Here is a 25367-nt window from a genome sequence, read left to right on the forward strand (position 1 = left end):
AACAGATGTCAGTGAGATTGCAGAGAAAAAGGAATGCTTTTACACGGTTGGTGGGAATGTAAATTAGTTCAACTATTGTGAAAGATAGTGTGGTAATTCCTCAAAGATCTAGAAGCAGAAATGCCATTTGTCCCAGCAATCCCATTACTGGATATATACCCAAAGGAATGTAAATTACTCTATTATAAAGATACATGCATGTGTATGTCCACTGCAGCACCATTCACAGTAGCAAACACATGGAATCAACCCAAATGCCCATTAATGATAGACTGGATAAAGAAAATGTGATACATATACACTATGGAAATACTATGCAGCCATAAAAAGGAATGCGATCATGTCCTTTGCAGGTACATAGATAGAGCTAGAAGCCTTTATCCTCAGCAAACTAACACAGAAACAGAAAACCAAACACTGCGTGTTGTCACTTATAAGTGGGAGCTGAACAACGAGAACACATGGACACACTGGAAGCAACAACACACAGTGGGGCCTCTCATGGGTGAGATGATGGGAGGGAGACCATCGGGAAGACTAGCTAATGGATACTGGGCTTAATACCTAGATGATAGGTTGATCTGTGCAGCAAACCATGGCACATGTTTACCTAAGTAACAAACCTGCACATCCTGCACATGTACCCTGGAACTTAAAATAAAATTTGAAGAAAAAAAAAACCATGAGGAATTTTTTAAACTATACAAACACATGGAAATGAAACAACATGCTTCTGAGTGACCTGTGGGCCAATGAAGAAATTAATAAGAAAGTTAAAAAATGTATTGAAACAAATGATAATGAAAACACAACATACTAAAGCCAGTGGGATACAGCAAAAGCAGCACTAAGCAGGAAATGTTTAACTATAAGTGCCTACATCAAAAAAGAACAAAGACATCAAATAAATAAACTAACAATGCATCTTAAAGAATCAGAAAAACAAGAGCAAACTGCACCCAAAATTAGTGGTAGAAAATAAATAATAAAGATCAGAGCAAAAATAAATGAATTTGGAAAGAAGAAAACAATGCCAAGATCAATGAAACAAAATGTTTTTAAAAAGGTGAACAAAATGGACAAAGCTTTAGCCAGACTAATAACAAAAATAAAAAAAGGAGAAAACCCAACTAACTAAAGTCAGAGATGAAAAAGGAGACATTAGAACTGATATCACAGAAATTCAAAGAATCATTAGTGGCTACTATGAGCAACTATATGCCAATAAATTAGAAAAGCTAGAGGAAATGAATAAATTTCTAGACTCATACAATGTACCAAGATTGAACTATGATGTAATTCAAAACCTGAACAGACCAGTAGTAAGTAACAAGATTGAAGTCATAATAAAAAGTCTCCAAGTAAGGCAAAACCTGGGACCCAATGGCTTCACTGTCAAATTCTATCAAACATTTAAAGAACTAATATCAATCCTGCTCAAACTATTCTGAAAAACAGAGGAGGAGGAAGTCCTTCCAAACTCATTCTATGAGGCCAGTATTACCATGATAACAAAATCAGACAAAGATACACACACACACACACACACACACACACACACACACAAAAGAAAGAAAAACAAAATGAAAACTATGGGCCAAAAACCTCTAATGAACATTAATGCAAAAATCCTTAACAAAATACTAGCAAAGTGAAGTCACAAATACATTAAAAAGATGATTCACAACCAAGCTGGATCACAACCCAGAGATTCAAAGACGGTGCAAGCTATGCAAATCAATCAGTGAGACACATCATGTCAATAGAATAAAGGACAGAAATCACATGATCATTTCTATTGATGCTGAAAAAGCATTTGAAAAAAATTTAACATCACTTCAGGATAAAAATCCTCAAAAAACTGGGTATAGAAGAAATATACCTCGACATAATAAAAGCCATATACAACAGAGCTGCTGCTAGTATCATACTGAATGAAAAACTGAAAGCCATTCCATTCCTCTAAGATCTGGTACACATCAAGGATGCTCACTGTCACCACTGTTAATTCAACACGGTGCTGGAAGTCCTAGCTAGAGCAATCCCACAAGGGAAAGATAAAAAGCATATCAACATTGGAAAGGAAGAAGTCAAATTATCCCTCTTTGCAGATGACATGATCTTACATTTGGAAAAACCTGAAGACTCCACTCCACAAAAAAAAAACTATTAGAGCTGATTAAAAAAATTCAGTAAAGTTGCAGGCTTCAAAATCAATAATACAAAAATCAGTAGCATTTCTATATGCCAACAGTGAACAACCTGAAAGAGAAATTAAAGAAGCAATCCCATTTACAAGAGCCACAAATAAAATCAAATACGTAGAAATTAACTTAATGAAAGAAGTGAAAGATCTCTATAATGAAAACTGTAAAACACTGATGAAAGAAATTGAAGAGGACGCAAACGAATAGAAAAAACTACATGTTTATAAACCAGAAGACTCAATATTGTTAAAATGTCCATACTACCCAGAGCAATCTACATATTCAATACTATCTGTATCAAAATACCAATGACAGTCTTCACAGAAATAGATAAAAGTATCCTAAAATTTATACTGAACCACAAAGACCCAGAATACCCAATGCCATCCTGAGCAAAAAGAACAAAATTGGAAGAATCCCATTATCTGACTTCAAATTATACTACAGACATATAGTAACCCAAACACCATGGTACCGGCATTATACACATAGACCAATGGAACAGAACAGTGAACCCAGAAACAAATCCACATACCTACAGTGAACTCATTTTTGACAAAGGTGCCTAGAACATACACTGGGGAAAAGACAATCTCTTCAATAAATGGTGCTGGGAAAACGGAATATCAACATGCAGAAGAATAAAACTAGACAGCTATTTCTTGCCATATACAAAAGTCAAATCAAAGTGGATTAACAACTTAAATCTAAGACTTCAAACTATGACACTACCACAAGAAAACATTGGGGAAACTCTCCAGGACATTGGTCTGGGCAAATATGTCTTAATACCTCACAAGCATGGGCAACCTAAGCAAAATGGACAAATGGGATCACAACAAGTAAAAAAGCTTTTTCATAGCAAAGAAAAAAAATCAACAAAGTGAAGAGACAGCTCACATAACAGGATAAAATATTTGCAAACTATCCATCTGACAAGGGATTAATCACCAGAATATACATAGAGCTCAAACAAGTCTATAGGAACAAAAATCTAGTAATCCTATTAAAAAATGGCCAAAATATTTGAATAGTCATTTCTCAAAAGAAGACATACACATGGCTAACAGGCATATGAAAAGATGCTCAACATCAGTGGTCATCAGAGAAATGCAAATCAAAACTACAATGAGACATCATCTGACCCTAGTTAAAATGGTTTTTATCCAAAAGACAGGCAATAACAAATGCTGGAGAGAATGTGGAGGAAAGGGAACCCTGTATACTTTGTTGATGGGAATGTAAATTAGTACAACCACCATAAAAACAGCTGGAGGTTCCTCAAAAAACTAAAAAGAGAGCTACCATATGATCCAGCAATCTCACTGCTGGGTATATACCCAAAAGAAAGGAAATCAGAATATTGAAGAGATATCTGAACTCCTATGTTTGCTGCAGCACTGTTCACAACAGCCAAGATTTGGAAGCAACATAAGTGTCCATTGGGAGATAAATGGATAAAAGAAATGTGGTACATATATACAACAGAGTTCCATTCAGGCATAAAAAAGAACAAGATCCTGTCACTTGCAACGCATTAGATGGAACTGGCAGTCATTATGTTCAGTGAAATAAACTAGGCACAGAAACACAAACATCACATGTTCTCACTTATCTGTGGTATTTAAAAATCAAAATAATTGAACTCATGGAGATAGAGAGTAGAAGGATTGGTACCAGAGGCTAAGAAGGGTAGTGGGCGGGGGGGTCAGGGTGGGGAAAGTAGGGATGGTTAACGGGTACAAAAAACATAGAATGAATAAGACCTAGTATTTGATGGCACAACAGGGTGACTATGGTCAGTAGTAATTTAACTGCACACTTAAAAATAACTAAAAGAGTATAATTGGATTGCTTGTAACACAAAGGATAAAAGTTTGAGGGGATGGTACCCTGTTTTCCATGATGTAATTACCATGTATTGCATGCCTTATCAAAATACCTCTTGTATCCCATAAATATATATACCAACTATACACCCACAAAAATTAAAAATTAAAAAAAATGGTAATAACTGACAAGCTGCTAGGATGGCTCCCTCAGCCCTGGATTGCCTGCCTATCTCCCAACTGTTATAAGAGAGAAACTTCTGTCTTGTTTGATCCACTGTCTTTAGATGTCTCTTTGTCATAGCGGTGGAGCCTGTACATACATACCTAAATTCATACAATGTCCTTCCTACTTTTCGAATGTTAAAGTATTTCTTGGGCTGGATGTGGTGGTTCACACCTGTAATCCCAGCACTTTGGGAGGCTGAGGTGGGTGGATCACCTGAGGTCAGGAGTTTGAGACCAGCCTGGCCAACATGGCGAAACCCCGTCTCTAGTAAGAAATACAAAAATTAGCCGGGCATGGTGGTGCACACCTGTAATCCCAGCTACTTGGGAGGCTGAGGCAGGAGAATCACATGAACCCAGGAGGCAGAGGTTTCAGTAAGCCGAGATCATACTGCTGCACTACAGCATGGGTGACAGAGGAGACACTCTGTCTCAAAAATAAAATAAAGTATTTATTTAATAAAATAATTGTGATAATAGGTTGAAATTTTTTTAAGTCCTGAATTGGAAAATAAAAAGAAAGTTAATGGTCTTATATCAGTATCCTCAATCATTTAAAAATATTTTTATTTATGAAATTAAAAATTTGAGACTTCCTGATTTTGATGGTATATGGGCCAAATAGGTGACATGAACATTTTAACGCTCAAGAATCTTGCTTGCCCAGAGGGGATATTCTGGTAACAAAACTCTTGCACAAGTTATCACCTCTGTTTGGGTAACTCTAATAAGTGCTGCTACTTTCAGGGTTTTTGTTTTTGGTCAGAAAATGAATGGAAGATGATCAGTGAAGGACAGCCTATGCTAGACTCATGCGAGACCCTAAGAAACGTTTTCAGCTGTGTATAAATAAATTGATAAGCAGGAGATCCATGGAGCCACTGCAACTAGGGATGTCAAATATGATCAATTAATAGTGGCTGCTTGGAAGTTTTTGAAAATACAGTGACCCATTAGAAAGGTTTGCTTTGGGTGTGGAAGGTATCATGTATACTTAAATTAAGAGAGGGCTTAAAATGAATCAGAAAACCTATTTTCCTTACCTGTGTGCCACACTTCCTTTCTTGATATCTGAAATGACGAGGGGGTCTCCTGGTTTTCTACTAGATGGTGCTGTAATAATGGAGATAGGATAATCACATCTTCATATCCATTATTCACCCTTTGCTGTACATTTCCCCTGTTTTATAATAACTTAATGCAAATAATGTTTGTATACAAAACAAAGATGGTCAGCAAATGAATTAGCAAGTATGCACATTATATCTATACAAATGTTTGTGTTGAAATATTTACAAACAAAAACTAAAGCAATGCCACTTTAAATTTGTAATTAGAGAAAGGAATTGGATAAGTACCTATTAGATTTAAATCTATTTTAATAAGCAATTCCCAAGAGAGGACCTGAAGGGTGGGTATCTCAGTTGGAGAGTATTAAAATCAGTTGGGGGCTCCCCTTAGTTACCCCTTCTTCTATTCCTTTCCAGTGAGGAGACACCACTGTTGATGGGAATATGCCATATTACTCCAGTGTAGAGTGGGAAAGTGGATAAGAATCACTGATTTAAAGTTCCTTTTTTTTTTGGCTAGGCACAGTGGCTCATGCCTGTAATCCTAGCACTTTGAGAGGTTGAGGCGGGAGGATCACCTGGGGTCAGAAGTTTGACATCAGCCTGACCAACATGGTGAAACCCCATCTCTACTAAAAACACAAAAATTAGAAAGGCGTGGTGGCGCATGCCTATAGTCCCAGCTACATGGGAGGCTGAGGCAGGAGAATTGCTTTTACCCAGGAGGTAGAGGTTGCAGTGAGCCAAGATCACACCACTAACTCTAGCCTGGGCAACAGAGCAAGACTCCGTCTCAATAAATAAATAAACAAATAAATGAAGTTCTTTTTTTTCTCCACAAGGAAATCTTTTGCTAGATGGACTCTAAATCTTTAAATTCTGCTCACAAATTCATACTTAGAAAGCTCCTGGAATGTGACTGTCTTTTTTTTTTTTAGTAAATATTTTGTTATTAGTTAACTAAATTTTTATATATGCTGATATTCTAAACATGTACATGTAACTTTTATTACATTTATAGATAAAACTATTATACTGCACAGTGATCAGTTTTGGGCTTTATCAATTTTCTTAGGAATATTTCCATTTATGGGAATAAAAAACAATTAGAAATGAGCCTACTTAGAATTAACCCTAGAAACTAATTATAGTCCATATAAATACAAAAAATCATCTTGACTTAGAGATTTACATTTAATTCAGGAATCTGATCCTTAAAATTAGCCATACAACATTTGTGAAAAACAATTTGCCTCTGAAAGGAGACATCTTGCCAACCTGAAGGCTGGAGAGGTTTCCTTCTAGAGATCATTAACAGGTCCCTAAAGTAAGATTTTATTATAAACAGTCTGATCAACCCATAATAATCATAGAGCCATATCATATCCCATAATCCCATCTGAATCCTAGGAAAATGTTTATGCACAAGAACAGATGGCTTAATACCTTAACACAACACTTCAAGAAAAAGAAAACACATATACCAATACCTTACCCACTGTCTAAATTAGTCCAGAGTAAATGCTAATAGGACTTTATTCAATCATTATTCTTAGCTGCTAGTGAAGAATGCAAAACATTCTCTTCACTTTAATTAAGTCATAATTTAAAACTCCATTCAATGATTTGATAGAATGCCTCTAGAGGCATATAAGCATCTAGGATTTCTAGTTACATCATATTTCAAAACTGCAAATTGTTCTGGTCATAGGGCACAGAAATAAAAACTTTGTTAGTACCAGCAAGTATAGCTTTTCTAGCATCTGCCAATGAATTGACACAATATTTTGCCAAGCTGTAGTAACCATCACATAGCACTCAATGTTTCCTTTGGCTTTTAAAAAAATCCATGTTCCACTGAAATGATCTTTAAAACCAAACACTAGTAGAGGCAACAAAATACATCAGACCTATCGGTCATCCTTAAAAAAGAGGAATATAGCACTATGAGCTCTTGCTCAAACCTACACAGCTTTGCAGAGGAGTTTGAAACTTCTCATGGTCTACAGACATCTATGGTGGCCATTTTCACATTTACTAGATTCTTTTCTTTCTCCTTTAATGGAGTCAATAGGGTGGATGCCCACTGGGATAATGAGGTTGAACCCAGAAGTGTGTCATCCAGATCTGTATCAGATCCTGCCCATCACCACCATGCATGTTAAATGTAGCTATGCATGGTCTGGAGGACCAGTCATGGTTTGTGTATCCTAGCCCCATGTTTTAATTTTCTACTACCTAAGAAGGAGTCACAAACCAAGCATGCTTTGCTTGGCTAGTAGTGCTTTAAAAATATTTAGTTGCCAACACTTACAAATTAGTAGATTTTATATAGATACATGGCTTCTTTTAAAAAAAAAACAGATGGGCAATATGGTGTCATGATTAAGAGACAGGACTTGGTAGCCAGAATGGTTGGATCCAAAATCCTGGCTCTACCACCTATTAGCTATATGTGCTTGAGCACACAGTCCTTAGGTGCCTTAGTTTCCTCATCTGCAAAATGGTGTTGGTGAATAACAGTGCTTACCGTAGTTTCTGTTGGGAGGATTATGTGAGCTATTACATGTAAAGAGACTGAACAAGTGCACACATAATGAATTACATAAATGTTTATTGTTACTATTATTGTTTAACAACAGTGGACTAAGTTTCCCACTACCTCCTTTAGATGGAGCCTTTGATTTTCCATTTGCCTCTATCCTCATTGGGCTGATCTCACTTCCTGAGTTGCCTCACCCATGAAGGCTTCTGAGTTTGTGATTCTTTGAATGAGAATATACTAGCATTCACTCAGTGCCTGGAATTTGATTGGACTTCTCCACAGAACCATTCATTTATTTAGTACATATTTATTGAACACCAACTATGAGACAGGCACCTCTGCTCTGGGCACTGGCTATGAAACCCCAGAGAAGTTGAATAAAAAGGAGAGGCAGGGCTGGTTAAATCTCCTGAGGTTATTGGGCATGAAATAGTTTTCTCTCTTCTGTGAAGTGATTCCAAGTGGGAAATCCATACAAATGCATCATATGGGGATGGGGAAGGACACTGAATACTTCCAAGAGTGTGATTAAGAAGAAAAGGGCAACAAAAGCTTATTAAGTTCTGAAGCAGAAAAAACAATCACATCTCTTTGAAATTTCAAACTCCTTGAAATTTCAACTTAACTGGTAAAATACACAACTAAAAGTCTGACAAAAAAGAGCAATGATGCTAAATCCTTTACTTTCCCATTCCTATTTTATGAAATGATTTTCATTCAAATTCGTCACTTGTATCTCCAATGCAGGTGTTTTTGTTGTTACTAGATTTGCATTGAGTCATTTACAAGCTTGTTCAGAATTCATCATTGTCATCTGTGTCTACAGCTCTTCTGCAATCTAGCAAGACAATGTCATCGGAAATTTTATCCCAGATCACAAGAATCCATCTTAATAACATTGCAATATTGAGATTTTTTCATTCTGCCTAAGATATACATTCTTGGTACTCACAAGGAAACAACTTACTATATTACTTTTTAAAATTTATTTTCTTTGTACCAAAAATATACACACATACAATTTAAAGAGTGAAGAATTCTGAAAGAGCCGTTCTCAATTTCTTGCTTCTCCAGGTGCAACTGCTTTCAATTCTTTTGGCTGTTTCCGTATTGCTATGTAACATATGACTATTACTACCAAATTATGTTTTGGTGTTAGTCATTTCTATTTACTTTCTATTACGAAAGATGAAGAGTTAGTTTCTCCAACCTCTAGACCACTAACATACTCATATACCCTTCTTGTCCCTCCATTTTCCCAATACCATTTTGTCATAATTTTTGGTATTTATTAATCAACATTTGATATTTATTTTAGCATGACTATGTCAACAGCATCCAGAGATAAGTCATATAGCATTCCATGATTTATTTCCTTTTCTGCAGAATATGTATTTCCTTTAATTATCTGTTGTCTTGATGTTTTTATTTGCTTTGTTTTCTCGTGTTTATTATTAATTCAACTCCTTATATTTCCCAGGATATATAAATCTTCTCTCAATGTGTTAAATCTTATTAGGAATTCTATCAGAGTTTGCTAACCTGTCTAGACTGGTTGCTTTCTAGGTTTGCCACACAGATCTTGGGGACTTCCTTCCCACAAACCCTGGGAACTCAGAGATTCTCTTCTCTCTTGCATCCTTAGAGCCCTTGTATCCTAAACCCAACTCTCCCTGTTTCTGGCTTTACTTTCTCTCATTCTCTCACTCTTGGTGGTGCACATTCTTCAGTAGCTTCCCGAGGAAGACTGCAAGGGAGAAGAGTTCACTGAGACCTTATATAGCTTAAAATGTCATTTTCTACCTTCATATTTGATTGACTACTTTGCTGAGTAAAGAATTCTAGGCTGGCAATCCTTCTTTTAGAAATTTGAAGGCACTTTTCCATTGCTTTCTAGCTTCCAGACTTGTGGTTAAAAAGCCTGATGCTATTCTGATTATTTGATTATTGTTTGTATTATTCTAACACATTGTATGACACCCCACCATGCCCTGCTGTCCCAGCACTGCAACCCTCTAAGATTACTGCTTTGTCCAGTGTTCTCAGATCTCTTGATGGCAAGCTTTTCTGTGGCTACTTTCATCCATAGGTATGGACCCATCATTCTGAAAATAAATCCATAATTTCTAAGACATTTATACAATTATTTCTTTGATGTGTTTCTTTCCTCTGTCTTTCTGTAACACCTATTACTTGGATGTTGTGTCATTCGGACTCAACCTGTATAATTTTCTCGTCTATTCCAGATTCTTCATTTATTTGTTGTTGTTCTAATTTCTGGACATTTTCCTTAACTTTATTTTCCAATATTTGTATTGAAGTTTCTTCATTTCTGCCATACTCTTTTCAAGGTCTCTTTTTTCCCCTCTGAATGTCATTTTGTAAAAGCACCCACTTCCTGCTCACCTCATGAATGCAATATATTTGTTGCCAATGACGTCAATGATAGGTTTCTCTTTGGTTTGTTTTCTTCTTCCCGCATGTGCTATTTCTCTGATTTCCCTCTTTGTTTCTGGTGACAGCCTCACATATTAGATTCTTCCTCAAGTGTCCATTTTTCTCTTAGCTGTCTGTTTATATTAAAGAGTGTGGCCCTAAACAGCTGTTCAAAAGCTTGGTGTACCCAAGTGGGGCTTGTGGACTATGGTCTTAACTGTAAGTTCAGGCTGGGCTGTTTCTTTGGGTCAGATGGTCCTGATTTTTCTTCCCACTTGAAGGCTATTAAACCTGGCTACCTGGCTTCTTTAAGCTTCCTGAGGGAAGAAGGCTCCCAGTCTCAACATTCAGTATGTAAACCTTCACCTAATTTCCATTTTTAAAGCTGTACTGCTGCATTCAGCTGTGTGCTCTCAGTCCAAAGAACTCTCTATTGCATGCTTTCCAGAGAAGAAAACTTTAGGCTTCTGCCAGGGTAGGGGAAGGGTACTCGGGAGCTGGGGAAGGCATCTAAAGACTAAGGTAATTCTTAGCAGTCTTTCAACCAATTCTCTGCCTTAGGATTTTCCATCAAATGTACTCCCTGAAGTTTCTGGCCCCTAAGCCTCTTTGGAGTATAGGGTAGAAATCAGGCTCATTATCAGCTTCCCCTCTGCTTCTTTAGTTAAATTCATCTTTCTTTATCTTCTTTGCCAAATTTGGTTGCTGTTGTCTAGTTTCCTTTTCTTTTTGTCCTTATGGGGTTTTGCCGTTTGAAAAATCTTATATAGCCGGGCGCAGTGGCTCAAGCCTGTAATCCCAGCACTTTGAGAGGCCGAGACGGGCGGATCACGAGGTCAGGAGATCGAGACCATCCTGGCGAACATGGTGAAACCCCGTCTCTACTAAACAATACAAAAAACTAGCTGGGCGAGGTGGCGGGCGCCTGTAGTCCCAGCTACTCGGGAGGCTGAGGCAGGAGAATCACTTGAACCCAGGAGGCAGAGGTTGCAGTAAGCCGAGATCACCCCACAGCCCCCCAGCCGGGGCAATAAAGAGAAATTTTTTTTCAAAAAAAAAAAAAAAATCTTATATTGTCATTTAAAGTGGAGTGTAGGTTGGGAGAAGAAATAAAGGTTTGTGTTCAAGCTACTGTCTTTTTGAAACAGAGCAGGGACCCCTTTTAGGGTCCTGCTGGGCACCCCTCTCCCAAACATAGAAATAAAAAAAAAATAGTCCTTTCAAGGGAAATTCCAGGCACCTAGGTAGGCTTGAAAAGTAAATGAGCAACCCTATAAGCAAGAAGATACAATACTGAGAACTTAAACAATAGCTTCCCAAGCAAGTCAGAATCACAGAGCATTTTGGTTCCCCATAACTAAAAGATAATATCTTAACATATGTTCTTAAGTTGGTTTTCAGAAACCTGGACCCACACCAGATGGAAAATGTTGACCACCATTACATAGACCTCAGAGATCTCATGGAGATAAGGGAGAAGTGAGAACTGAATTCCACCGTTTTTTGTTCTAAATTTCTTCCTCAGGGGCCTGGAGAGAGTCATGCCTAAAGACCACACCTTAACCTTCCTTTTTTGCTGACTCTAAGTTTTTACACAAAGCCCTGCTTCTTTAACCACCTGCAAATTAAAAAAAATATCTCTCTGAATCCACCTATGACCTGTAACCCCCACTTTAAGATACATGCCTTTTCAGGCCAAACCAATGTAAAGTCTCCATGTATTGATTTATAACTTTGCCTATAACCTCTACCTTCTACCTTTAAAAACCATCTAGGCCATCAGGGAGTTCAAGTCTTAAGGATTAGCTGCCTAATTCTCCTTGCTTGGTGCCTTGCAACAAATGCTTCACTTTCTCTTGCTGAAAATCCTAGTGTCAGTGTTTGGCATTTTCTATATGCTGGGCAAGTGGACCCAAGTTTGGTTTGGTGACATTTTGACCTCAGAAATTTAAAAACCACTCATCATCACACACACACACACAGATATACATACACATACACATACAAACTCTTAATCATTCAGCTGTACTTTAATTGCAGCCGTATACATCATACATGGTAAGTAAAACAAGTTATTTGATTTGAAATGGAGCAGTGAGCAGAGGTTTTTACTGCAAAGTTGGCAAAATAACAGGAACCAATCTCTTCTAAATACATTTTAAGACTTAGGGGAAGAATGACAGATTTGCTGTGCTTGTCATCACAAATGCTGCTTTATGATTTTATAAGAAAATAAAGCAAGGCTTTGTTCCTACAAACATTTCAGTCAGAACTAAAAAGGAAAGCCAATGAATTCACTGTTCTCACAAAATACTGCCTTTTGCTTTTCTGATATAGGATATAGGGAGTTTCTTTAATCAGATGGTGATAGGGATGAGTGGTGTGGTGAAAATAAAGCCACTGCTAAGTCAGAGACAATGGGTTTGGATCCCTGCTTCACTTTTTATTAGCCCCCGGTCTTTGGGCAGGTTACCCAGCTGAGTTGTTGTTTCCTCTTTGTAAAATGGAGATAGATGTCACAGAGCTACTTTGAGGATTAAGTAAGAAAACACATACAATCGCAGAGTGCCATGCCTGGTACAAAGTAGACACAAACCCCTGTAATAAAACCTCAAGGGAAAACACCCATGTAAAAAGGACTTTACTGATAATGTGACGTGACAGAGACAATCAGGACTCGCGGACTTGAAAGAGAGGTGGGCTGTGCAGGAAGGTATGAGCTCTGAGATTTCTGACTGGCTAAGGTGTTGAGGCATCAGGATGTGACTTCCAGTTCCGAACTGCGTCCTTCTGCTAGGCTGTTCCACTTTATTTGCTACAATAAATCACTCTATATTATAGCAATAACATCAATAAAGGAAATGCCTAGTGCTAACATGCTGCAAATGTGTCATCGGAACTTAAGAAAATTAGTCTGAAACTGCTCACTGTGTCTAAAATCAGACAGACTCATTTCTCAGTCAATTAGGTATGAATTGTGAGCCGTAAAGGCTCTGCTGGTATGCTTCCAGAGATGAGGGGCTGTTTCTTAATACCCAGAGCTTGCACGAGGTGAAGACGACAGAAAGGGGACTTGGTATAGAGATAGTGAGAAGAATCAAGTCTTTGCAGTGCCTCGGTTTCACTAACAGTACCTGTGTGTGTCTGAGAAGAGGTTTCCCAGATTTCCTCCTTACATTGGCACTAGATTTTGTGGGCTGGAGCTGTGCTTAAAATATTTTAACAGGTGTGGTGGCTCACACCTGTAATCCCAACACTTTAAGAGGCTGAGGCAGGAAAATTGCTTGAGTTTGGAAGTTCAAGACCAGCCTGGGCAACACAGTGAGACGTCATCTTTACAAAAATTTAAAAATGAGCCAGACATGGTGGCTAATGCCTGTAGTCCCAGATACTTGGGAGGTTAAAGTGGGAGGATTGCTTGAGCCTAGGAGGTTGAGGCTACAGTGAGCCATAATGGTGCCGCTGCACTCCAGCCTGGGAGACAGAGTGAGATCCTGTCTCAAAAAATAAAACATAAATAAATAATAAAATATTTCAAAAGGCTCTGTGTGTAAAGTAAATAATGAGGAAGATCATCATCATTAATGTTTGCTAGGGTTCGCAATGTGTTTAAGGCATTTTACATGTAGTAATTCATTTAATCTTGTCAACAATGCTATAAAGAAGGTAATATGTACACCATTTTCTACATGAAGAAACTTGGCACAGAGAGGTTGAGGGAATGAGGGCATGAGACAGTCTAGGCTCTGAGTCTTTGCTCTTAATCATTTTCCAAGTCAATCTTTCTTCCGTCCATGCATCAGCCTTTGCACAAACATTTATATTCATTCATCATCTCCCTTGGAGGCTCATTTCTTGGAGTACATAGTGCTTAGTAAAACAGTTGCAGGTAAAGCCCCTTATTCATTCACTCAGCAAACAGAGTATTATATAAGCACCTTGTACATCAGGAACTGTGCTAGGCCTCAGGATTTTACTAACTCATAACAATGAAAATGGATTCTGAGATTTATTTTTCTTTTTTTAAAGAGCAAAGTCTGCTTTCTCATCTGGCAAAATATGAGTATTTTCCATGAGGAGACACAAAAGTCAGCACGGTGGTGACGATTACTTGTGTAAATGGAGCTGTAGCTCTAGAATAACTGACAGGCATGTTTGACAAGCTCATGTATCATTTATCTGTTCGGGAACAGCATAACACTTCAGCTTCCATGAATGCATTTGCTTGTGGCTGGCTAAAATTCAAGCCATCTTTATGGAGGTTTTTACATTGTTGCCATTGTTGCTACTAAAACCCATTTTAGAAGTAAAACACTTATGCAAAACAAAACACCATCATAAAGCATAATATTAAATGATTCTTCATGTGAATAAAACAAATATTTTGTAGTTTGTGTATAAGACTACATCTCAAATAAATTGGCATACAAATGTCTACTTTTTAATAAGAAATACACCATAGGCTATTTTTAGATGGATACTTTCTGATTAAATTATATTTTTTATTTATATCAATTTGTAATTAAGAATATATCTATTGTATAAAAGAAATTTAAAGACAATATTCCTACTTAAAATTTGAGAGTAAAATAACTGTGTGGCAGTGGCGATAGAAGCTTCTGAGGAATAGATGACTTCACAATGCCAATCAGCAGGAAGCATCTAGAAGGACAGGGTTTATATTCTTTTTTTTTTGTTGAGACGGAGTCTCGCTCTATCACCCAAGCTGGAGTGCAGTGGCCAGATCTCAGCTCACTGCAAGCTACACCTCCCGGGCTTCCGCCATTCTCCTGCCTCAGCCTCCTGAGTAGCTGGGACTACAGGCGCCCGCCACCTCGCCCGGCTAGATTTTTGTATTTTTTTTAGTAGAGACGGGGTTTCACCGTGTTAGCCAGGATGGTCTCGATCTCCTGACCTCGTGATCCGCCCATCTCGGCCTCCCAAAGTGCTGGGATTACAGGCTTGAGCCACCGCGCCCTGCCAGGGTTTATATTCTTAAAACTTAGCATAGGGCTTAGAGCATGGTGGACATTCAGAATGAATTTGTTGAGGGAACGCAGAAGAATGAAAGAATGGAAGCGGGGGCAGGGTTTCCGTGTACAGAGGCAGGTACACTGCAGAACTCCAAGATGCACCATTCCCACAGCTAGTTCTGTCAGAATAAATGAATGGATTGGAATAAACGAAATAAAAGAATAACCTTAAAGTTTCATGAGGGTTTGCATGCAGAAGCCATCTTGAGCCCTAAATATGTTTGGAACAGTAAATTCTGATATGCTTTCTTAATTTTAGTAGCCCTATTTGTGGACATTATAGTGACATACCATTTTTGCTGCACAGTGAAAAAATTGAGAGGCTAAGTGACCCAATTAAGGGGAAAAACAACTTTAGGAGCACTTAGGTTAGTGCTGGAGTCTCTAAAATTCCATTCCATCTTTCTACTTTTCTCCCACTAGGTCACATTAGGGTTTGGGGGATCTAGGCTCTCTCCCATACATGTGGCTTCTTGCTCTTAATATTTATTCTGAATTGCAGTACCATTCTTTTTAGTGTTGCAGTAGATATGTATGGATTATTGGTTATAAATAAAATTTCATTTTTCAGTATTAAATTTATATCGTCCATGTTGAATCAGACAGCACCATTTCATACTGCCCAATTGAGAACTTTTATTTATTTTTGGCCTGAACCACTGACAGAAATGCTATCTGACAGAGTGCAGTGAGGCACTTTTATGTGGCTCATCAGTCTTTCTTGAAGAAACCAGCTCTTGGTCACAGTCATTACCTGTATGTCTCCTTTGGTCTTTAAGCATTTAACATTTGCTTCATTTTCTTGGTACATTTATGGATGCATTTAGTCTATGGATATTAAAAGCCCTCCAAAACCCTCAATTTCCATTCTATAAAAGTCCATTGGAGCTAACACTTTCAAAGTTGTTTTTACCAAGGCAGTTATAAAACTAAAGCCCAAGGAAAGGAGGGAATTGAGTACATTTACATGCTCCACTTTTATTTCTGATTCAGTTTTCTAGACACTGTGCATCATGGACGAATTCAAGGATTTACTTAAAGTAAGAGACATTGTTTTAGTCTTGTGAAAAGGATTATAGATGCATAGTGGACAGATGGGAAGATAGCCTTAAAAGTAAATAAATGTAATTTTTGTTAAATAGATTATTATAAAAACTTAACTCACAATACACTATGTGAATTAATATACAATATACTAATAATATGTATTATATAATATACTAATAATTCACAATATAAAATGTAGAGAATCTATATGCATCTATCTCTCATCTAACTATTTATATAGTTGTATGAGATACATGTTTAGTACTGACTCATCACTTGCCAGGCACTGTACTAGGTATATAAATATGCAATTTTATTCAACAATTAAAACAATCCTATATTTTCTAGCTATCCTTATTTTCATTTTGCAGTAAACACAAGATTGGAGAGCGTTTGAGTAACCTGTCCCATTCATACAGCCAGTAAGTGCTGGAGGTGTAACTGACTCCACATTTTTGTACCATGACATAAATACTTGGCAAACACATATAAAACATTTGTCACACCGGCAAACCATTTGACAACACAGTTTTCTAATGTCTTTAAAAATTATTTAGAAGAAATAACTTCTACTTACAACTTATGGTTATTCCAAGTTCCACACTGTGCTTCTTAGGGAGCTTTACATGAAATGTTCCACTACTTGGGATCACAGACTCTAATATCAAAACGAAAAAAATGTGTTAATAGAACACTGAGGACTGGAGCACCCATCAATAAAAATGCATTAGGAATACTTGCATCATAATCAACTGTAGCTAAAACTGTAGGAATGCCTTTAAAATCCTGGTAAATTAAGCTCCTAGTGATGAATATACTTCTTATTCATAGGCAACTGTGCATAATTCACAGCAACAGTTGAGTTCAGTATTTCTCCAGTGTGATGCACGCACCATCTACATCAAATTTACCTGGAATGGGAGTTACACATAATGATTCCTGAATACTTCCAATCTACGAATCAGAATCTCTAAAGATGAGGCCTAGAGATCTCTAGGCGATCCTTAGGTGTAGTAAAGGGTTAAGAACCTTAGGTCCTATTATATTCTTTCCACCCCCAACCATATTTTCCAAGAGTGTGCTATTCAGTAATTCCTCCCCCAACCCCGTTCTACCCCTATTTATTGTTTGAAGATATATGGGAAAACAGATTTCAGGAGAGATGTCAGTTTGGTGTGATGGTTGTTGATTGGGCATTGAGAGTGAGTGGAGAGGTGCCTCAATTTGTAATGTAAAAAGTGAAAGTACAATTAAAGAGGTAGAATCAGGAGTGACATTCAAAATATTTCACAACCAGAACAGTACTGGTTATCAATCAAAAAGACAAAAATAACCAATCAGACTAGATGCTGACCACAGAGTTGGAACACAGGAACCCAGGAGATTCCAACTACATTAAACGATCCTTCAGTTCTGTATAATGCGGAGCTTTTAGAGATTCCAGAGAGGATCACAGGTAACTGGAAGAGAGTGAAAGTGGGCTCAGATACTGGCCAGTTGGTATAGAAGTAAGCTAATATCAAAGCAACAGAGAGAGAACCAGTGTGCACTGGCTGAATCTCAACCCAGGACAGAGCTAAGCTGATTTTATCCAGACCTAATTAATGTCTGAGAAAGGAAGAAATTGCTACAGATTCTTAAATATACTCTTCTTAAAATTCCTTTAACAGTCAGAAAGACCTTTAATTAATGATAAGTTTAAAATGGAAATATCCATTGAAGAGACAGCATCTACTCATGCTAAGTTGCTAATGACTATAATCCTTTCTGATGGTTTTGGAAAGAAGTGGGGAGAGGCTTCAGGAACAGTGGAAACTTTAGAGTAAGGAGAGGAATGTGGGATGGGAGAGGTATCCACTCGGCCCGCTTGATCAGCTTGACTCAAGGCAGGTGCCCATCTGGCACACAAACAATTAACCACAGCAGAACTATTAGGCCCTCAGGCCCTTAGCTCAATTTACTAATCACATATTTAACACATTTGAGTCAGTGCAAAGTGGGGTGATGGTTAGTATTGGATTCATGGAAACAGAGAGGACTCCCTTCTTTGTTCAACCTTGAATTGCTCTTCTTGACCTCTCATCCTTTCCGAGGAGAAATTCAGGTATTAAATGTCTCATAAGAGCAGAAGCTGATTTTTCAACTCAGAAGGTTTGCTATACAGTGTTAAACTGGAGCACACAACAGAAATTTGATTTCCCTGGGCCCGCTTGGCTTTTAGAAAGCCACCTATAAAAAAGGATCCCCAAACTGGCCCTCTCAGCATCAGTGGTGCTATGGGGTCTTCCTTCTCTGGCCTCTCCTTTGCTCTGGTTTTTATTTACTTCAGAGGGGAGCGAAGGAATCAACTACCTTTCCCACTTCCTCCCTCGACCAAGTGAGTGTTATGGACTGAGTTAACATCTTCGACTTCGGGGTTGTCTTCAGCTAACACTCTGTTGGGCCAGGAAATGAATCCACATATATTTATTTGTTTATTTATTCACTAAGAATTTGTACCCTTTCAATTTCTCAACAGGACTTGAGATAGAGAAAATTATTTCCCACAGGAGATTTGAAAAAGACTGGCTAATCTGAAAAAGAGAATGAAATAGGTAAAAAACACTTAGGTGTGCTTTACTTCCTGACTTCAGGAGCTGCAAATATCATAAATGTTTTCTTACAGAATATTTTTTCAACCCATGCCTTTCCTGAGTCCTCCCCATACCATGCTTTAACAACAAAAGGCTAATTGCCACCTTCCTTCCACTCTCAAAGTGACAGTTTAAGAATTTGGAATTAGCATGCAGACTGGGGGCAGAGAGGGTCTTTGGAAGTGACCAGGTTTTACCCATATGCACCAGCAGCCAGTCAGCAGAGAGAAGGAAGAAAGAAGCAAGTGTATGTGAGGAGAGAGCCTGTGCCTGGCCTTGATAGCCATTGAAGTCAGGTTCTAGTCCTTTCTGGCTGTGAAACACGGATTGCACTTCCAGTGAATGCCTCTTCTCTGATTAAACTAGGTGGAGTGCATGTTTCTTGCTGGCAACTGAAAGATCCCTGATGAACACATTGATTCGGTAGAGGAAATGGGATGAGGGCATACAGAAAGCCTCCACACAAGTGTTTACGGGCATAGCAGAAATAAATGATTTGATTACTCGGACAAAGCACACAAATGGCCCATAAGTAAATGTGCAGGAAGCATCACTATTTGTAGAACTCATTTCACAAACGTGTGATCATTTAATATTTTCTTTCCTTGTTTTTTTTTTTTTTTCTTTTTTTAGGAGACAGGGTCTTACTCTGTCACCCAGGCCGGCGTATTGTGGCACAATCACAGTTCACTGCAGCCTTGACCTCTGTAGGCTCAGGTGATCCTCCTGCCTCAGCCTCCCAAGTAGCTAGGACTACAAGCACCCACCACTATGCACAGTTAATTTTTGTATTTTTTGTAGAGATGGGGTTTCCGCCATGTTGCCCAGGCTGGTCTCAAACTCCCGGGCTCAAGTGATCTGTCCACCTCAGTCTCCTAAAAGGCTGTGATTACAGGCGGAGCCACTGCACCTGTCCTACCCATTTAATATTTTCTGTTTTAAGAAACAATTCTCTGTGAAAGGCGAGGGGAGCATACACATATTTGTACATGTATATCTGTATATCTGTATATGTATATAGCATCTTGCCCATGATGCTAAGCTTGTATAAGTGAGGTCTTTGAAACACAAGGGCCAGAAAATGCTGTTCTAGAATAGTTACTACAGCAACATTTTGCTTTTATAAATTTTTAATCCAGGGAACCTTGACCAAGATTAACATTGTTAATGACACTGCAGGAGATATTATCACTTCCTAGAAAACAGTAATGAATCACTTCTGACTACATGAGATTTGAAATATTCATAATGATGAACAAATATCAACTAATAAATCTCTTTGATCAAGCTGCAGCTTCATTTTAATCTTTAAATGCCAACATGATTTATTTTATATTTGTTATTTTTTCTCATATAATTATTTGGCTGCTAAAGCAAAGGCATATTTAATTTGGGGTTTCTTAAAGAAACACTAGTAAAGAGGGAAAGATCCAATATTTGGAAAAACAGCAGGTTTAGAGGAAGTACATAGAATCTAAGAACAAATGATGTTTATTTTGTTAGACTCGCATGTAATTATTTTGTGCTTCCCTGATTTTGCTTTATCTTTGTTAATACTATAATTAAAAACACATTTGGGTAAACAAAGATCTCCTTCTTTCCAAGTGGTCTGCTCTTCTGCCTGAAGCATTCATTGTTGGCACAGTAAGATAACAACCACATCATTATTTATCAATGCAGACACCCTTTGTGAGGAACGTGAATGTTTAACTCCCACCAATGTAGAGAAAGGCACTGGGGGCTCCATAATGATGGCAAACATTCTTTGATAGGATTCTCACTGAGACTTTTTTCCAGAACAAAGATATATATATTTTTTCCAACAAAATAACTTCAGACTTAAAGTAGAAACTTCAGGTATTATTCATGACATTAGTTGGAGATTGGTGTTTAAAAGACAGTAACAAAAAAGGTAAAATGTAAATTGTGCATATATTATGATTACAGCTTTATAAAATTATATGTATGGTAAGGATTTCGGTAAGAAATATAAACACTTAAATATATTAGCATGATGGGGTTATAAGCACCTTTAACTTAAAACTATGTCATTAAAGTTACTATGCTATTTGTGCAGTACAGTACCTATATTTAAAGAGACAGATTTGGGGCCAGGCGCAGTGGCTCACACCTGTAACTCTAGCACTTTGGGAGGCTGAGGCAGGTGGATTGCCTGAACTCAGGAGTTTGAGACCAGCCTGGCCAACATGGTGAAACCCTGTCTCTACCAAAAATACAAAAATACTTAGCCAGGCTTGGTGGCACATGCCTATGATCCCAGCTACTTGGGAGGCTGAGGCACAAGAATCGCTTGAACCCAGGAGACAGAGGTTGCAGTGAACTAAGATAGCACCACTGCACTTCAGCCTGGGTAAGAGAGCAAGACTCTGTCTCAAAAAAAAAAAAAAAAGGAGAAAAGGGAGAGAGATTTGGGCAAAAATGAGTCAAGCTTTTTTAACCACTCCATGTCACTTAAAATATTTATAAAATAGAGATAATTTGTCTCTGAGGTCCAAAGGTTTGGGAATTAATATCTGGTTGTAAAATATTTCTGAGGCAGAATTTTGGAAATGGATGGCTTACATCCAGACAATTAGGAGTGGATTCAGAAGTACTGAGCAGTCTTGAAACAACTCACATGAATATTCCCCACCAATGTCCCAAGTTCTTGACTGGCTAGAAAGGATTCTTCCGAATCCAATAGTTTCCAGTAGATACTAGTAGATTGGTAATGACTAACTAGAGTGTTTTATTGAGGACCATGATGCTGTATCTGGGCTCAGCAGGAGAATACTAGTGTCAACTAGTGATGTCTGTCATGAGGAAGGAACAATAAGATGGGAACATAGCTTTTCTTGCCCTATTCTATATTATGTCCATCTATTTGTAGTGGGTTACTTTCCAGAACAATTAAGGGCAGTGGGAGATGAACTTACATTTCCTTTTCCTGTCCCTTATCAAGTAAGCTGGGTACTGAACAAACTGGGTTTAATAGACAGAGTTCTTATTTTTTTAGGAGCTTAAATTTAAGATATTAAAGTATTCAATCAACAAATATTAAAACACACACATATATATTCATAAGTAAATATTTAGATACTGCTTATGAAGAAGAGTAAATTGTGCTGGTAATTTCACAACTGGAATGTAGTGAGTGGGTGCCTCTGAATGTACTACAGTGCACACAATATTCAACAAACCACCTCCCTGCAACAAAGAATGTCAGTGGGGCAGAGGTTTAGAACTCCTGCTCTAATTGCTTCATCCTGGTAACATCTCTTGGAAGAGTCAGTGCAATGTGATATGGGGAAGAGAGACTACAAGTCAACAGACCTAGGTCTACCATTCACCCTGCTGTATGACCTTGGGTTTCCCCAATTGAGCCTCAGTTTCCCCATTTATAATGATAAAGGTATTGGATTATAAGAGGCATTTCACTACTAATGTTCTGTTATTGTAGTCAACAATAATTAACAATTAATGTTGTATTATTGTAGTTATTGTACATTCTGGGGTTGCTGGACAGCCTTCTTTGAAAACCATATTGCTACCATCATCTGACCCATCCTTAAAAAGTCCTACCTGATTCTTGCTTTGGTCACAGTTGACTATAAGGGTAGGATACCAAACCTAAGCTGGGCTAATTAGATTCTTTCTCCTGGGAATGAGAAATTAGAACTGGCTGGGCACTTTAGCCAAGATGGGACAATTACATACAATAAAAATTCAGAGAAAACTTGTCTATAGGGACAAATGGAGGAGATATGCAGAAACAAGCAGCACCGAGAGACCAGGAACCCCAGAGAAACAGTGGGGATGATATCAGTTCCTAATGCAATCTGAAGTTCCTGATCCCAGTTCCTCAGGAGAGCCAACTGCTCTCCATCCATTCATTCACTGAGTATTTTTTTTTTTTTTGAGACGGAGTCTTGCTCTGTTGCCCAGGCTGGAGTACAGTGGCATAATCTTGGCTCACTGCAACCTCTGCCTCCCAGGTTCAAGCGATTCTCCTGCCTCAGCCTCCACAGTAGCTAGGATCACAGGCACACACCACCACGCCAGGCTAATTTTTATATTTTTAGTAGAGACAGGGTCTCACCATGTTGGGCAGGCTAGTCAGGAACTCCTGACCTCAAGTAATTCACCTGCCTCAGCCTCCCAAAGTGCTGGGATTACAGGCGTGAGGTACCACACCTGGCCTCATTCACCTAGTATTGACTAAATGAGAGCTTCTTGTATTCCAAGCAATACATTGGGTGCTAGGTGTACATTCATAAACAAAACCCACAAAGTCCCTGATTTCATAGGTTTTTCCAATGGAGGAGAGCAAAAATAAACAAACAAATATACAATATAACGTCAGAGTGTGAGAAGGGCTAAGCAGAACCATAAATCTGGGCAAGAGAATAGAGAGTGATAGATGGTGAGGAAGGCTTCTCTGAGCAAGTGACATTTGAGCAAAGACCTGAATGAAGTGAGTCAAACCACCCAAACATGACAGAAAGCAGCTACTGCAAAGCTCCTTCTGTGGTGTTGTGCTTGGCATGTGCAATGCAGCTACTTCATATTCCCCTCATAATTCTAAGTCCTGCCATCCTTCTGTGAGATTTCACTGCATGACTGGTCCTTCCACTGCACTGTGTTCCCAATTCTCAGATCTCTCCTGGTTGAGGATCTTTACCTCCACTCTACTTTTGCAAATCACCACCATAAGTCTTGCTTGACTGTCTCTGAGATCCTAAACTCTAATACAGCACTTGGGCCTCAATCTCCTAGACATCAGCTCTCTCATTCCTTTCTCTCACTATCCCTTTTTCTTCCTGAAGATCTCTAGTTTCTTAAGTCTTCCCTTTTCTCTCAGTCTATCTGGCTGATCTATTACTGATTCCCATCTCTCCCACTTAGATTCTTTCAAACACAGTAGTGTAGTGTAGTGCTGCCAGTGTGGCCTTTGAAGCCAGACTGCCTGGGTTAAAATTCCAGCCTACTATCAACTATGTGTGCCTCAATTTTCTGAGTACGTAATCATAGTAATCTCTTCCATTGCTTAATAAGAATTAAGCAATTTGATGCACACACCAAGTTTAGAAAGTGACAGGCCACAGAACAAGCATTTGATAAATATTACCATAATAATTATGATGTTACTATCATAATTATTCATCTGCTCTCCCAGAAACATATCAAACCTCCCTAACTAGTTCTTCTGTTGAACCTTCTCTTGAAACCTCAATCTCTGGCTCAATCTAATCATTCATTTTCTCTGCTCTTATTACTTGGCAGCTGAGGTCTCCTGAAAATAAACAACAACAACATACTCCACTGTGTAGGTTGATGCTGCTATAAACTTCAAGCTTCCAGACTCTGCTTGAATACCCTTTTACAGGCTTCTGGTTGGTTTCTTCATGCATTCCTCCCATTTGCTATTCTAAATCTTCATTCTTTTCAACCCTCCAAGCTGCTGATCTTTTCACCCTTGCTTGACAGTTCTTACATGAACCATCTAAAAGCCAGCTAAAAATGTACTTACATTCTCACATCCTTTTTTTTTTCTTTTTAAAAATTATTTTAATTTTTGTGGGTACATATTAGGCATATATATGTATGGGTTACATGGTATACTTTGATATAAGCATGCAATGCACAATAACCGCATCAGGGCAAATGGGGTATCCATCCACTCTAGTACCCATAGTTTGAGTTTCAAACAATCCAATTATACTCTTCTGGCTATTTTTAAATGTATGATTAAATTATTTTTTTACTGCAGTCACCATGTTGTGCTAGCAAACACCAGGTCTTATTCATTCTTTCCAAATTTTTTTTGGACCCATTAACCATCCCTATCCCCACTATCATCACTACTCTTCCCAGCCTCTGGTAACCATCCTTCTACTCTCTATCTCTAGGAGTTCAATTGTTTTAATTGTTAGCTCCCACAGTTAAGTGAGAACAGGTAATGTTTGTCTTTCTGTGTCTCATAACCTTTTCTACAAACTCATAAGAAGAAGTCTTCTACCTTCTGTCCTGGACTGCTCTTTCTCATTCCTTTGTGGATCTGATTCCATTATTATCTCTTCTCTCCCTCATTCATGTCAGTCCCCAAACATGCTCAATCTCTCCAATCTTAACAAAACAAAGCCGCAATACAAAATAACACCCCTCTGAACTTTGAGTCTCCCACTATCTGTTGTCTCTTCTTTCTCTACAGCTAAATTTCTTGACCTCACCAAATGTCCCCTGGGGCAAAAATGAGCCCAGTTGAGAACTACTGAATAAAGGTTATAATAAAACATAAAATAGAGCAACAAGTGTATAAGTAAATGCAGAAGTTCTCAA

General features: G+C 38.2%; 1 protein-coding gene across 3 annotated transcripts in view; it reads right to left on the reverse strand.

The window, feature by feature from the left end:
• GRIP1 (glutamate receptor interacting protein 1) overlaps positions 1–25367 on the reverse strand; it is a 318436-nt gene that overhangs the window by 67631 nt on the left and 225438 nt on the right. For all 3 annotated transcript variants that reach the window (XM_011929263.1, XM_011929262.1, XM_011929261.1), the window contains 2 exons: positions 16973–17053; positions 5308–5377 (listed from right to left, as the gene is read on the reverse strand). In XM_011929263.1, coding sequence (XP_011784653.1) covers positions 5308–5377; positions 16973–17053 — 151 coding nt within the window. The remainder of the gene's footprint in view (positions 1–5307; positions 5378–16972; positions 17054–25367) is intronic.

This window comes from Colobus angolensis, unplaced genomic scaffold, assembly GCF_000951035.1.
Source record: "Colobus angolensis palliatus isolate OR3802 unplaced genomic scaffold, Cang.pa_1.0 Scaffold80, whole genome shotgun sequence".
Classification (NCBI taxonomy): Eukaryota; Metazoa; Chordata; class Mammalia; order Primates; family Cercopithecidae; genus Colobus; species Colobus angolensis.